We start from the raw sequence: 13,975 nt of genomic DNA, 5'->3' as shown, positions 1-13,975 counted from the left end.
GCTTAGGTTGGGACCCGTGGCAATGAATGGAAGGGCAAGGGAAACTGTCTAACCAGAACTTAAAAATGCCTCTTGGTGATTTACATGAAAAGTGGCCTCTCAAGTTTTTCTATTATTCAGTGCTTCTAAGATACTGTTGCACTGTAAACTACAAAATTAATCTTATGATTCTACAATTTTACTTTCTAAATGATCACTTATTTGATGGTTTTGAAGTACAGAAAGTATTTGGTCATTTAAATTATTTCCTTCCATGGAGTCTGTATCACTGAGACAAGGAATCTTTGCCTTTATTGTAGATATTTCAATGAAAATGTCAACACGTTGCAAATTGGCATACTTTGGGTTTGCCAATATGTGATAAAGAACTTTTTCAATGGAAACTTTCCCTCTTTTCAGGGCCGAAAAGACGCTCTGCAACTATACTTAAGTATCCCAGGCAACTTTATTCATTCAAAAACATCAGAGCGGAGTCAAAAGCACAAATCCATGAATTGGGCGGCGAAGTCTGACTCCAGAGATTACGGCTGAACTGGGTTTGTAAAGACTGAACCCGCGCCGGTGCTCCTCCAGTTTGCTTGGACTTAAGTTTGAGTACCACAACTCTAACCTGCCACTTCAGCTGCACGGGCAGGCTTGTGGGGACGCAGCAACTCCGTCCAGAGAGCGGCTGAGCCAGCCAGCGGTCCCCACGGCTTTGGGCAGCCGCCGAAGGCTCCTGCTAGGCCCGGCCGGCTCACCGGGAAGTTCCCTGCCTCCGTCCAGTCAGCCTCCAGGAGGGTGCCGCCGGCCGCCGTGACTTCAGCAAGGCACTACTATCTCCGTCAGCCGCCGCCTCGGCCATCTTCCTGCCCGGAGTGCAACAAAATCCGGCTCTGGCCAGCCTTCCAGCTGACGCCACTCTGCCAGGGCCCTGCAGCCTCGGAGCGGGATAGAAGGAAGCCGCAGAAAAGACGCTGAAAGTTGGCGCTCGCTGACGACCCGACGCGCTCCCTCCATGACGCATGCGCCCACCGGCCGTGAGCGCGGGTCCGGTCTCCGGTGACGTGGCGGTGAGGAGGCGGAGCCAAGATCAGCGGCGGGAGGGTGGGGGAGGAAGAGCGAGGTGAGCGCGAACGTCAGAGTGGAGAGCGGAAGGTCAGGGAGGCTCGGAGCGGAAGTGAGACTAGGGAGTCTGTCCGCCATTGTGGACCCGAGAAGCAGAGAGCGAGAGGGGGAAGAGGAGCGTGCAAGCGGAAAAGACGGGCCTCTTCCTCCGACTCCCGAGCGCGAGGCCCTCATTTTGGGTTCTCAGCGAACGGCGGCAGCGGCGGCGGCTGGAACAATCACTCGGCCAAGGGCGACAGCCAACTGCTGTGAGTGCACGGGGAGAGGCCCAGGCAGCGGCGGCGGCGGCGGCTCTCGGGTTGCGGTGAAGAATGTCAGCCACTAGCGTGGATCAGGTGAGGGAGCAGAGGCCCCAGGCTTGGCGAAGGCCCGAGCCCCGGAGCTCCACCCTCGCGCGGGGCTTCGGCTCCTCCCCGTCGCCGCCGCTGCCGGCCCCATAACGGTGCCCCGGGCTCAAGTTGCTGCGGTGTAGCTACCCGGGCCGGGGCGTGCGCCCTGGCCCCGTAGCCTGCGGGCGGGCGGGCGGGCGGGCGCGGTGCCGCGGCGGGTGGGGGCAAGGACCGGTCTTAGGGGCCTTAGGACAGATCCTGAGGGCGGCAGACATGGGGCTGAGACCGGGCGAGCTCTGGGAGACGGATTCCGAGTGGCGGGTGGGAGGTTTAAAGGCTGGGGGTGGTTGGGAAATTGGTGGCTGTGGAGGATATGGTGGGTTTTTACTCCTACGCGGATAGTCTAAAATAACTTGTCTTTGATAATGCCTTTGATTAACACACTTTTTCTCTTCTTCCTTTTTCTCCTCTTTACCGCATCTTTCGTCTTGCTACACAGAGACCTAAAGGGCAAGGAAATAAAGGTGAGTTTGGATTTTTTTTTTTCTTATTGCTCAATGTTGCCTTAATGTTACTTTTAAACTCTGTGAGGGTTTTTTGTTTGTTTTTGCTCCCTCTTGGGAAAAAATGTAGGATTAGAGAAAATATTCATCATGGCTAAGGTAGCCAAGTTCTATCCAGAACTTCGGTAGTTCGTTGCTTTGAAGCCACTGTATAGAAACCAAAGTAGTACGAGAAACAGTTTCCTTGTCAGTTAAGCAGGTATTGGTGTGAACCTAGTGGTATTTCTTTGGTTTTCCAGTTTTTCTGTGTTATGTAACTTATGCCACAAAAAATTTCTACATGTGTATATAGACAAGTATATTCTTAAAGTGGACATTTTGTTTGACATGTGTGGATTACACTGGAAAATGGAAGTCTACATAGTATTCCATCACATTAATGAAAATTGTACTGTTAATCACTGATGCTATTGAAGTCAGTTGTAATGAGGCAACAACATGAGAGAGGTTAGAACTAAGTAGGCATGCCATCTTGCTCTATTGTCCTGATTGCAAGGTGTGACTCTATCTGGTATTTTATAAAGGGCTGAGAAGAAAATAGTTTGTGACATTTCTTCCAGGATTTTATAATTTTCTCTTTAGTAAAAGTACCGTTGAAAGTAAAGTGTTTTTTTAAAAAGTGTGTTTTGTATTAATATGGAACAGTGCAGTCAGCTGACTGAAACATTATGACATTAGTCATGTGACATTTAAGTATAGAACAATAACTGCTTTCTTGGGATAGTGCCAATTAAATAACATCAGAGCAAATTATATATAACATTTTGTAGTGCTTGAAATTACACTAAAATTATGCTTTCTGTTGATTTCAGTAACAGTGTTAGAAATTAAGATCTATAATAGCCTTTTATATACAGATTGTCTTTGGTGCCCTTTAAATTCTTGTTAGGGTATTTATTTGCTATTGCAAATTTGGTGAATTTAATAGGTTTTGGATATGTAGATTAATTTCCTCTGAATTGTGGAATTTGTACATACCAGTTACATGGCACCATATTAGGTAACATTTTGTTTGTTTTCATTAAAGATGTTTTCTTGCAGTATGTAAATATTTAGACATTTTAATTTTTAAAGTTTCATTTCTAGAATTTTTTTTGCTGTAAGCATAAACCTGAAATAAAATTGGATATTGATTTATTTTAAATGAGTTTTTAAAAATTTGTGAATTTTAAAAAGAATGATCCATTAATTTCTTCTTTTGCTAGTCTACCCATTAGGAACTATGTAGACTTGGAGACTGTGAAATTGTGGTCATTATTGCCTAGCGTAAATTATTTTATCCTAGATCTGTGGGGAGGTGGCACTTTGCAAAGCTATTTGAAATGCTAAGTGTTTTATGTTACCTGCTTTAAGGTAAGTACACAAGTTCTATGAGGTACTTGTTTGTTAAAACAAAATAGAGCCTCTACAGCGCTGTAAGTCAGTAAAATAAGTTTGATTTATAAGTGGTCATTTCACTTCGGTAGGCACTGGTGGCATCTTTGATATTAGATGTGAGTTATCTATAAACTGCATAATACATCCACTGTTTGCAAATAAGTATTTTTTGGTTTTTCAAAAATTTTTATCCATCAGTATCGCTTCTGTTAGATGTATTCAGACACATACACAAAGTGTTTATTTTGATAGTTCTTTATTCTCAAGAAATTTTCTTTCTTTCCCCCTTTAATAATTTCATCTAAGGTTAGAATAATGGATTGGGATTCCTTGGAGTCCTGAGTTCTAATACTGCCTTTGGCTACTGACTTGCCAAGTGAGCTTGAAAACATTCTACCTGTTTGTCAGAATCTCCCCTCTATAAAATAAAAATAACTCTAGTCATAATTCCTATAGTATGTTGTTAGGATTTTTGTAATTACAATAGTTCACTGCTCTAGTAGCAATTATATTTGCTGGATTTCTTTTCACTTTCCTCACTTAATCTATTTTTAAGGTGCAGGAAGACTCCTTTGCATGGAGCCTTGGCAGGAGGGGAAAAATGCTACTGGCCTGAAAGTATTGCTAATTATTTAAGTTTCTTAAAAATGGCAGATGCTACAAGTGCACAAATAACAAATATACTTTACTTGTATTTTTATGACTGCAGGGAGAATTACAAGGCAAAGGCAACACTACCAGTGAACCTGATATAAGTAGCTATGTGTGTATTTGAGAAAAGCTGTTCTGCCTTAGCTTGTTCCCAGCTAGTAAAATTGTTTTACAATTCTGTTTACTTTCATGAAGTTATTTTTCTTGAACTGCAACCTCAGTATTCTAAATATGAGTAATCTTGAATTCTGAACTTAGCAAGCTTATGAAAAATAGTATGTCCTTGAGAAGATGGTGTCAGTTAAAGTTTTGAACACATAATCCTTTTCAGTCAACTTACTATAATTTCAGAGATTCTGTTTCTTTTCTGAATTGTCTTCAGTTGACAGCCTTAGCCTAACACCTAGTTTTAGTGTCTTTGATTTTCTATATATCCTTAATTACTTAATTCATTACAGAAGCCAAAAGGAATTCTAAATAATTGTCTTTGATATGGCAAAAATGTTTTTGTAGAATAAGTAATAATTCAAGGTTTACTTGTTTTATAAGTTTGAATTCTTTTTTAATTAATAGTCTGTCCCTGTGTTAAATATCAGAACTCTTTATTATCCTTGGCAAGAGTAGTACCAAAGGATAGTAGAAATTTAAGGATAATTGTTTGCCTATTGGTTCATAATTTAACACTTTGTATTTTATTTTTTTATTAACAAGTAGAATTTTTGCTTATTGGAATAAAGGTGTGCAGTACTTTTATTTGGGAGTACTATGGTTGGAAGTGTCAGATGCCATACTTACAGTCTTAGGCCTTACCGCCTCCTTTCTCCTCTTTCTAAGTTTATAAATAGCAAATTCATGGAACAGGATTTATCTTTTTCCTCCGTTCTCTTCCAACGGAGAGACGTATGCATTGTTTTATACAACTGTAATTTAAAATAATTAGGTTAAATTTGGCTAAGTTTTAATTTTCGAAAAGTAGTGGAAAATGCCGTATATTTTGGCAATATTCTGTTGTATTCTGTCCTCATCCTCCCGAGAAATGATTTCAAAGCACTTTACTGTCATTATTTTAGGCTTCATTTTATCAATCCTCACAACATCCTTGTAAGGAGATAGCGGGTATATGGTATTGTCGCTGTTTTTGTAGGTGGGGAAACATGATGCACAGATCTGTTGACTTTCCTAACTTGATGTAGTCAGGACCAGAGCAAAGAATCACCTGGCTCCTAAGGCCCATGTTCTATCTTGATTTGACTCTGTTTCATAGAGCAGAGGAAACAGGCGAAGAATCATGTAAGTCATCTGTTCTTTTTTCCCCTGAAGAAATTTTACAGACTATGGAACTAGCTTGGATTTCATTTCTATTTAATGGTTTTCAGACTCCAAGACATTAGCTTGTCATTAAGTAAATATTCAAAAACGAGATAGTTTTCTTAAAGATACACTTCCAAAACTTAAGGGCTAGTTTAATGCAAATTGCTTCTCAGTATATGTGAAGTACTTTTAATTAAACATTTTTTAAAGTAGATTGACTTTTTGTACTATATTTTAAGATTTTATAGACATTTATGCATCATTTAAAAATGACTGTAGACTGTATTTATAATAGTATATGGGTTGTTCTCAGGCCTAGCCTCTTAGAAGAGAAATAATAGAACGGAAGAAATAAGAATAAGAGGATAATATATATATATATACACAGATAAATTTTAAGTAAGTACTTTTTCTTTTTTTTAAATAGAGACAGAGTCTCACTCTGTACCCCAGGCTGGAGTGCAGTGGCATAATCATAGCTCAGTGTAACCTGGAATGCCTTGGCTCAAGTGATCCTCCTTAGACTCCTGAGTAACTAGGACTATAGGCACATGCCACCACTCCTGGCTAATTTCTAAACATTTTTCGTAAAGGTGGGATCTTGCTATGTTGCCCAGGCTGGTCTTGAGCTCCTGGCCGGGCACTTTTTGTATTTGTATGAACTAGATTTTTGAGAACCTAGTGGATATGAGAGATAGTCATAATTTTTAAGTTGTTAGCTGTTTCAAATACTGACTAACATGTACGAGTGTAATAGTGAAGGATTTTTTTTCAAGAAGTAATAGACCATGCATACCTACCTTTGATTTAGGAGCAGTAAAGCCAGTGTCAGAGGAGAACAGGTATGTCAGAATCTCTTGGACTGAAATGAATAACCCAGCCTTATAGTGGCACTAGAAGTAACCTAAGGCACCCTCTTTATTTTGGTTTCTAGTGGCTATTACATATTTAAATTCCATGGAGCATATTTAGCTCAATCCTAGTTCTGATGCAGTCCTTATCAGACATAGTTAAATTATGTTAGTGGAGGCAGGATCAAGTTGACCTTAGGTTGCTTCTTGTGGCCTCTGAGGGGCAATGTGGTGTAGTAAGAAGTCTACTTTGAATGCTTTACACAGTAGCATCATATCTTTGATCTTTGCCACTCATTGGATGGCAAAGATTTAAGGGATTTTGTATATCTTTGCTCCCAAGCCACTGTTAACTCATAATATTACATTTTAGGTGCTCTACACTCATGGGAAAATTTAAGGATAATAAAAATGTTATATTACAGAGGAATACGCAATTTAAACCCGTCACCCTCCTAACTTCATAAAATTTGGTGATGTTGTACCTTTGAGCAGTAAATCTTTAGATACTGAGTTCTTTTTGTTTCTAATTTGTAGACATCCATCGGAAACTTTCAACTTTATCTTCACTAGTATAGAATAGTATATTTACATAGTGCCACCCCATCAAGTATTAGCTTAGTAACACTTCTGTTTAAATGGTTCTAAAGTCATATTAGTCCTATTTGGATCTTGTAATATTTAATGTGATTACATTTAAGATTATTGAACACTGTCATTTAATAATCAGATGAGATGAGGTAGGTACTATTCATACATAACCTTCTGAAACAGAGAACAGTCAAAGGTTAGAGAGGTTAAATCCCTAACTGGAGATCATCTCCTCAGTGCTGGACTTGAGATTCAGATTCAGGACCTTACTTCTGAGTCTGCTCAAAAGCACTCTGAAACAGCATCCAGAGAATAACAACTTTAGAGTGTTTATGGAGATGACCTTTGAACAAAATTATTCTCTGACTTGTTTCTCATGTGTTGCAAGGATAATTATGGCTATCTTTTGTGTCTTAATTTTGTTTGTAGTTTCACGTGAAAGTCTTCATTCTGGGGGGCTTAGAATTAAAGCCCTCTTTATTTAGATATTTCATAATTATAAGTCTATTCATTGTGATATTATTTCAAGTTAATTTTAGCCTAAACTTTACTGGAGACATTTAAGACATTTACTATAACAAATTAGATCGAAAATAGTTATTTCATTCTTTATTATACTAAATGATTTAGAGATTTAAACAAAGGTAGAGAACATTCAGAAATCTTTTTTATTGCCTACAAAGCTACTTGAAATAGTTATTTTACATTCAAATATAGCATTAGGGAACTCTTTCCAACATTCTTATGTAACAGTTTACTCACTACAGTGTTGAGATTGGGATATTTACTTAAAGTTTTTGGTAAGGGGAAGTGTATATATGGCTTGTGTTTATGTAATCTTGGGCTTATGTATCAAAAGACTTTTAAGTTTTTGTGGCACATGAATATTTGTATCTAAAATAGTTTATCCTTAACAGGGTTCTTAAAAATAACTCAGTATTATTTTTTCTGATTACTTTTTTTGGCTTGAAAAATATTAAAAACATTAGGTTGTGCTGCGAGTTTCATAAAGATAACTACAACACTTCTAATACAAACATTTTTTTAGTTTCAGTACAAAACGGTTCGATTCATCAAAAAGATGCTGTAAATGATGATGATTTTGAGCCATACTTAAGTAGCCAGACAAATCAGGTAAGTCTTCTGACAGTTTCAGATTTTAGGAAATTAACCTTTTATTAGTATTAGTTGATTTTTCAAATAGATTATTTAATGAGATTAACCATAACATGGTTTCATTCATCTAGTGTACCTATATAGTAAGTGAGTAGTGAGTAGTGAGTAGCAGTTGCAGATTTATGGCACAGGAGAGTTCTTCTCAGAAAGTATAGGCACCAGAAACTAGGTTATGAAATATAGAATAAAGATTTGAAGGTGACCATTATTTGTATATATTATGGTTTGGTTTTTTGTGTGTGTGTATTGAAGGAACTTAATCTTTTAATGTCACTGCTATATCTTCATAGCTTAAGCTAATTATAAAAGGCTTAATTAGCTAGAAATTTGGGTATTTGGAGGAGGGATTAGTTACCTGAAATTGCCTGCAATTTTGGGTCAAATGTAGTGTTTTCTTTTTTTAAGACATTCCAGATTGAATTCATTGATAACTATTGAAAATTTTAACATACCTTGGTAATGTTGGTGATAGAATTAAGGAGTTTATAAACATACTTGCTTTATAAACACAGTTACTTCTGTACTGTAGAAATGGACAGTTTTGTCAAATCAAGTAATTGGTAACTGGTGGCTTTGAGTATTTGTGTACAAGCATAATTCCAATTTAAACATTGAAGAACAATGCTATTAGGTATCTGTATGCCATTTCTGCATCCATTTCTGTCTGTTATTAAAAATAAGCCACTGATAGAAATAAATGAAAAAATACATTTTCAGTATTCACCAGTTTTTTTAGAGAGAACATTGTGGAATGAAACTGTTTTTGTTTTGCTTTAAAAAAGCAAAAAATGCTCAAGAACTTTGGGTCTTAAAATTAGTTCTGTAGTTCTTATTTATTTATTTATTTTTGAGACGGAGTCTCGCTCTGTCGCCCAGGCTGGAGTGCAGTGGTGCGATCTCAGCTCACTGCAAGCTCTGCCTCCCGGGTTCACGCCATTCTCCTGCCTCAGCCCGGAGTAGCTGGGACTACAGGCGCCCGCCACCATGCCCGGGTAATTTTTTTGTGTTTTTAGTAGAGACAGGGTTTCACCATGTTAGCCAAGATGGTCTCGATCTCCTGACCTCATGATCCGCCCGCCTCGGCCTCCCAAAGTGCTGGGATTACAGGTGTGAGCCACTGGGCCCAGCCCACTTCTGTAGTTCTTTGGAATAATTTTATGATTAATTTGATTAGAAACTCAGTTTTTTTTTTGCTTTAATTTTTGAGACAGTCTTCTTTTGTTGCCCAGGCTGGAGTGCAGTGGCGCAATCTTGGCTCACTCCAACCCCTGCCTCCCAGGCTCAAGTGATTCTTCTGCCTCAGCCTCCTGAATAGCTGGGATTACAGGCACATGCCACCACGCCTGGCTACTTTTTGTATTTTTTAGTAGAGGTAGAGTTTCACCATGTTGGCCAGGCTGGTCTTGAACTCCTGACCTCAAGTAATCTGCCCGCCTCAGCCTCCCAAAGTGCTGGGATTACAAGCATGAGCCACCGTGCCCAGCCGAAAATTCAGATTTTAATTGGCACTGTTAAAGATGCCAATTAGTTTGTGTGTGTAAATTTGAAGAGTAAATTGGAAAACTGAAGTTTGACTTGTCTGCTTGCATATATGGAGAAAATGAAAAACGTACTCTAAAATTTTAACCTAGATTTTTGAAACTCTGAAAGAACAAGGAACCAAATCTTACTACAGAACTGAACAGTTTGTACAGTAGAGTTATAGGGAAAATTTGAACAAAAAGTAGTTCCCAATTTGTGGGATGCAGGATTATTTTTAGGATTATGGAGAGTGGTGGTTGTGTTCAACCTCATCTACCTCTTGGTTACTTCCCCTTAACCACCCCTTCCTATCTACTGAGCAACATTCCTAGCATACATGGGAGGAGAAGAAATAAATGGGAAAGAAAAAAACTTTACGATCTCAGCAAAATTACTTTTCCACGTAAAGGTTATGAAAGTAGATCATTTGTTGTGAAATGCAGTGCAAGTTTTAAAATAAGCGTGATTTTACTATATTCTGGCTCATATAGTAATCTCAGTTAACGCTTATGGCAGTATGGCAGTATTTTCCAACTTTGCTGAGAAATCTTAATATTAGGAGGTGTAACAAATATTCCTTCAAAAAGATGTCCATGTTTAGATAGATTTGAGAAATTTTGGAGACTAAACAGTTGAACTGTCTTTTTTGCTACTTGATTTCATAGTTTATAAATTATAATTGAAAATGAAGTTCTTAAGATGAAGATATAGTATAAAAAATCCTGACTTGTTCAAACTCTTACTTTTTTTTTTTGAAACAGAGTCTCGCTCTGTTGCCTAGGCTGGAGTGCAGTGGCATAATCTTGGCTCACTGCAACCTCTGTCGCCCAGGTTCAAGAAATTTTCCTGCCTCAGCCTCCCAAGTAGCTGGGATTACAGACACATGCTACCACGCCTGGCTAATTTTTATATTTTTAGGAGAGGTGAGGTTTCACCATGTTGGCAAGGCTGGTCTTGAACTCCTGACGTCAAGTGATCCACCTGCCTCGGCCTCCCAAAGTGCTGGGATTACAGGTGTGGAACACCGCACTCAGCCTTTCAAACTCTTTTTTAAGGAATTTTAGTGGACTGTAAAAGACAGTTTTGGAATTGCTACCTGAGTAATATTCTTGCATGTTTTGCTTGATAACAGATATTTTACAATTCTTTATTATTTGTCACAAGGACATAGAAGGGTTTCTACTGGAGGAAAAATTTTTGTCAGGAGGATTTCTGGTATTCCATAGAGGCACCTTAGTGTCTTCCTAGGGAAAACCAGCGGAGGGTGCCTGAATCCCACCATTGTAGCAACCAGCACTGTGGTTTGCGTTTTATCTGTTCTATGTATTGGAATTGTGCATAAGACTTTACTTGTAAAAAAAAAAAATAGTTTTAAAAAGTGTTTGGGAAACCATTACTTTTTAAAAGATATAAAGGCATTTACCTTAGTGAACCCAAATGAATTTTTTCAGCTGCATCATTGCAGGTTATGTTGGAGCAAAACATTTGTGAAATAAATAGATTTGTTTTAACTCATGATATTTGGAATCAACATATTTGTATCCTGTTTGAAGAGAAGTTGTAAAGTTTGATTCCAGTAAGGCCTGTTCTACCTCTCCTTTGTGGTACTAAATAGATTTTCAGCAGTCATCTTTCTTTAATATTAAAAATAATTATCTCTAACAAGATACATATTTACATTTTAAAGAGGATTAATACTGTAGAATGTTGAAAACTGGGTTTATTGAAAATTATCTGGAATCTTAAAGGTAAGTCATATGAGAATTTAAGTACTCTCAATTACCTAGCTAGAAAATTAAATAAAATGTTTGGACCTTTTAAATAGTGCTATTATAACAGATTGGTGAAAACTGGATTTATTGGTGAAAGATCTCAGGAAGATACTGGCAAATTTAGAGTTACACAACTATTTAATTAGGTCCTCATACACTGTACACAGTGTGTTTTAAAAATTAAATTCATTTATCTGATTTTAAAATTATAAATAAAAATAAATATTTTGATGGAAAGGTGTTTAACAAGTCTTTTGCTAATGATTTGAATTGCTTTGTGTACTTAGATCTAGTTCATATCAAACCCAAGGGTACTTTAAAACAAGTTGTTGGCCTTTCTACTTATGTGGCAGCATATTTCTTTTATTTTGTAGTGTTCAGTTTCTGAAGGAATAATGTTCATAGTAATTTTGAAAGTAAATGTCAGTCCTTCATTTCTTAAAATTAGTTCTTTATAGTTCTTCAGAATAATTTTATGACTAAATAGATTGGAAAATTTAGATTTTAATTGGCACTGTTAAATATGCCATGTAATTTGTGCATATAAATTTGAAGAATAATTTGGAAAACTGAAGTTGAGTTTGTCTGCTTGTGTGTTTGGGAAAGTAAGTTCTTAGCTATCTTTATCAGAGAAGTACTATAGAGAATTAAATTGTCATTTTCTGCCCTTGTCATCACTGCCCTTAGTTAAGGTATTCATTAGTTTTGTCTATTGAAATGATTTTCTAACTGGTAATTCTATACTGCCGCTCAGCAGTCTTAAAATTCCAAGTCTGATTGTGTCACTGTAATGTTAAGTAATTACTATAGCTTCTCAACAGTGGATGCATTTATTATATGAATGCCCTTAAAGTGGTTCCACTCCCCTTTCTAGCTCATCTTCTGCCAACTTTCTCCATCTGATTGGCAAAATAGAACTTACCATTATTTTATGAAAGTATAAATATTTTCTTAATATTTCTTTCACGATCTCAATTTTTGTATGTATGTTTTATGCAGATGTGTACACACACCTGTGGCATTTCCTATAGAAAGTCTTTTCTGATTATCCAGTTACTTACTCCCTCTTCTTTGTACTTAAGTGTTTTGTTTTGCTTTCTTTGTAATTCATTTAGAGTAGCTATCACATTATAGGGTAAATAAGTCTTCCTGATGATACCTGTGAAGTGCTCCCAGTTGGAGACCACGTTCTTTATTTTTTGTCTCCAGTAACCAGCACAGTATCTGGCACATATAGCATTCATGTTTATTAAGTGAATGGATGGATTAGGTTATCTAATAGAATTAGAGAATGAAGAATTACGGTTGGTGAAATACTCAGGTTGAATATTATTATGACATTTTTCTTATGACATGATTAGATATGCATAAATTATACTTTTAGAAAATTATAATAGGAGAAAGTACATAGCATAATACAAGCATTAAAATTAGAATGAACATCACTTTTGGTTGTTAAATCGGAAGTCATGTCAGGAGTTTGAAGCACTTCAATTTTTGTGTGTGTGGTTTTTTTTTTAAATTTTTTTTTTAAGAGGGTTTTATTCTGTAGCCCATGCTGGAGTGCAGTAGTGTGATCATAGTTCACTGCAGCCTCGAACTCCTGGGCCCAAGCGATTCTCCCACCTCACCTCCCAAGTAGCTGAATCTACAGGCGTGCACCACCATGCCCGGCTAATTTTTTTTTTTTTTTTTTAATGAGATAGTCTCTTGTGCAGGCTGGTCTTGAACTCCTGGACTCAATTGATCCAGCTTTTCCAGCCTCCTGAGTAGCTGGGATTACAAGCGCAAGCCACCGTGCCTGGCTTTAAGCTAATAGCTTTTAAAAGAGTTCCTAAAAGAAAAAAACCCAAATAGGTGACAGGCTGAACGTGGCTTGATTTACTTGTTGGCCTCTTAGTTTGCTGACCCCTGAATTATACTATGGGTATAGACAAATTAAGAACTTGATGTGTAACTGTTGTGTAGAATTCAGCATTTGTCATAGTGAAATAAGAATATTCAATATAAATTTTGAGTTTAACTTTCTGAATGTTTTCTTATAAAGAATTAACATAAAAACTTCCTACTTTGTGTGCTTTTCCACTCCCACATCCAGATAAAGACTACTGAATCTGGATTTCATTGCCAACAATCAAAATTAAAACTTGGAAACCAGTTACCTTCATATTCAGCTCACCTTTCCTATGCATCTCCATGTGGGATTTATCTACTTCCCTGTATTACTTGTCTTATCCATTTAACTGTAGATTTTCTTTTGGAATGAGTATCTTATATCAATGTTTTTTACAATGTATGCATTTGATAAGTGGTTGAAATAGTTAAAATTATAAATAAAGGATATGTTTAACTGTTTAAAAAAAGGATGAAGACCGTAGACAGTTTTATCTTTTTTGAGACAGTCTCGCTTGTCGCCCAGGCTGGAGTGCAGTGGTGCCATCGCAGCTCACTGCAACCTCTGCCTCCTGGGTTCAAGCGATTCTCCTGCCTCACTCAGCCTCCCGAGTAGCTGGGATTACAGGTATATGCTCCCATGCCCAGCTAATTTTTGTAATTTTGGTAGAGATGGGGTTTCACCATTTTGGCCAGGCTGGTCTCGAACTCCAGACCTCAGGTGATTTGCCTGCCTTGGCCTCTCAAAGTGCTGGGATTATAGGCATGAACCACGGTGTCCAGCCCAGTTTTATCTTTTAATCAGTTACATATATTCGTTTATACTAGATGAA

At 37.6% G+C, this 13,975-nt stretch overlaps 2 protein-coding genes across 5 annotated transcripts in view; one reads left to right on the top strand and one right to left on the bottom strand.

Moving 5' to 3' along the window:
• Positions 1-265: 265 nt before the first annotated feature.
• LOC129524266 (uncharacterized) lies at positions 266-1,281 on the bottom strand. Its single transcript, XM_055349327.2, has one exon. It carries the CDS (start codon positions 1,279-1,281, stop codon positions 802-804), a length of 480 nt encoding a protein of 159 aa, XP_055205302.1. The 3' UTR covers positions 266-801.
• YTHDF3 (YTH N6-methyladenosine RNA binding protein F3) overlaps positions 1,108-13,975 on the top strand; it is a 42,433-nt gene continuing 29,565 nt past the window's right edge. Inside the window, exons 1-4 of one of the 4 annotated variants that reach the window (XM_055349324.2) lie at positions 1,340-1,442; positions 1,936-1,960; positions 5,172-5,317; positions 7,829-7,914. In XM_055349324.2, the coding sequence (XP_055205299.1) occupies positions 5,260-5,317; positions 7,829-7,914 (144 nt within the window). In that variant the 5' untranslated portion in view covers positions 1,340-1,442; positions 1,936-1,960; positions 5,172-5,259. Of the gene's footprint in view, positions 1,443-1,935; positions 1,961-5,171; positions 5,318-7,828; positions 7,915-13,975 lie in introns of all 4 variants that reach the window. The other 3 variants (XM_031013873.3, XM_019032701.4, XM_063709251.1) reach the window with 3 other exon arrangements.

The sequence above is a fragment of the Gorilla gorilla genome, chromosome 7 (genome assembly GCF_029281585.2).
Source record: "Gorilla gorilla gorilla isolate KB3781 chromosome 7, NHGRI_mGorGor1-v2.1_pri, whole genome shotgun sequence".
Lineage (NCBI taxonomy): Eukaryota > Metazoa > Chordata > Mammalia > Primates > Hominidae > Gorilla > Gorilla gorilla.
The sequence above is the reverse complement of the archived record's forward strand: the minus strand, read 5'-3'. Positions and strand labels throughout refer to the sequence as shown.

Coding starts and splice junctions, on each gene's coding strand:
- LOC129524266 (XM_055349327.2), bottom strand. CDS start 1,281: ATGAGGGCCTCGCGCTCGGGAGTCGGAGGAAGAGGCCCGTCTTTTCCG.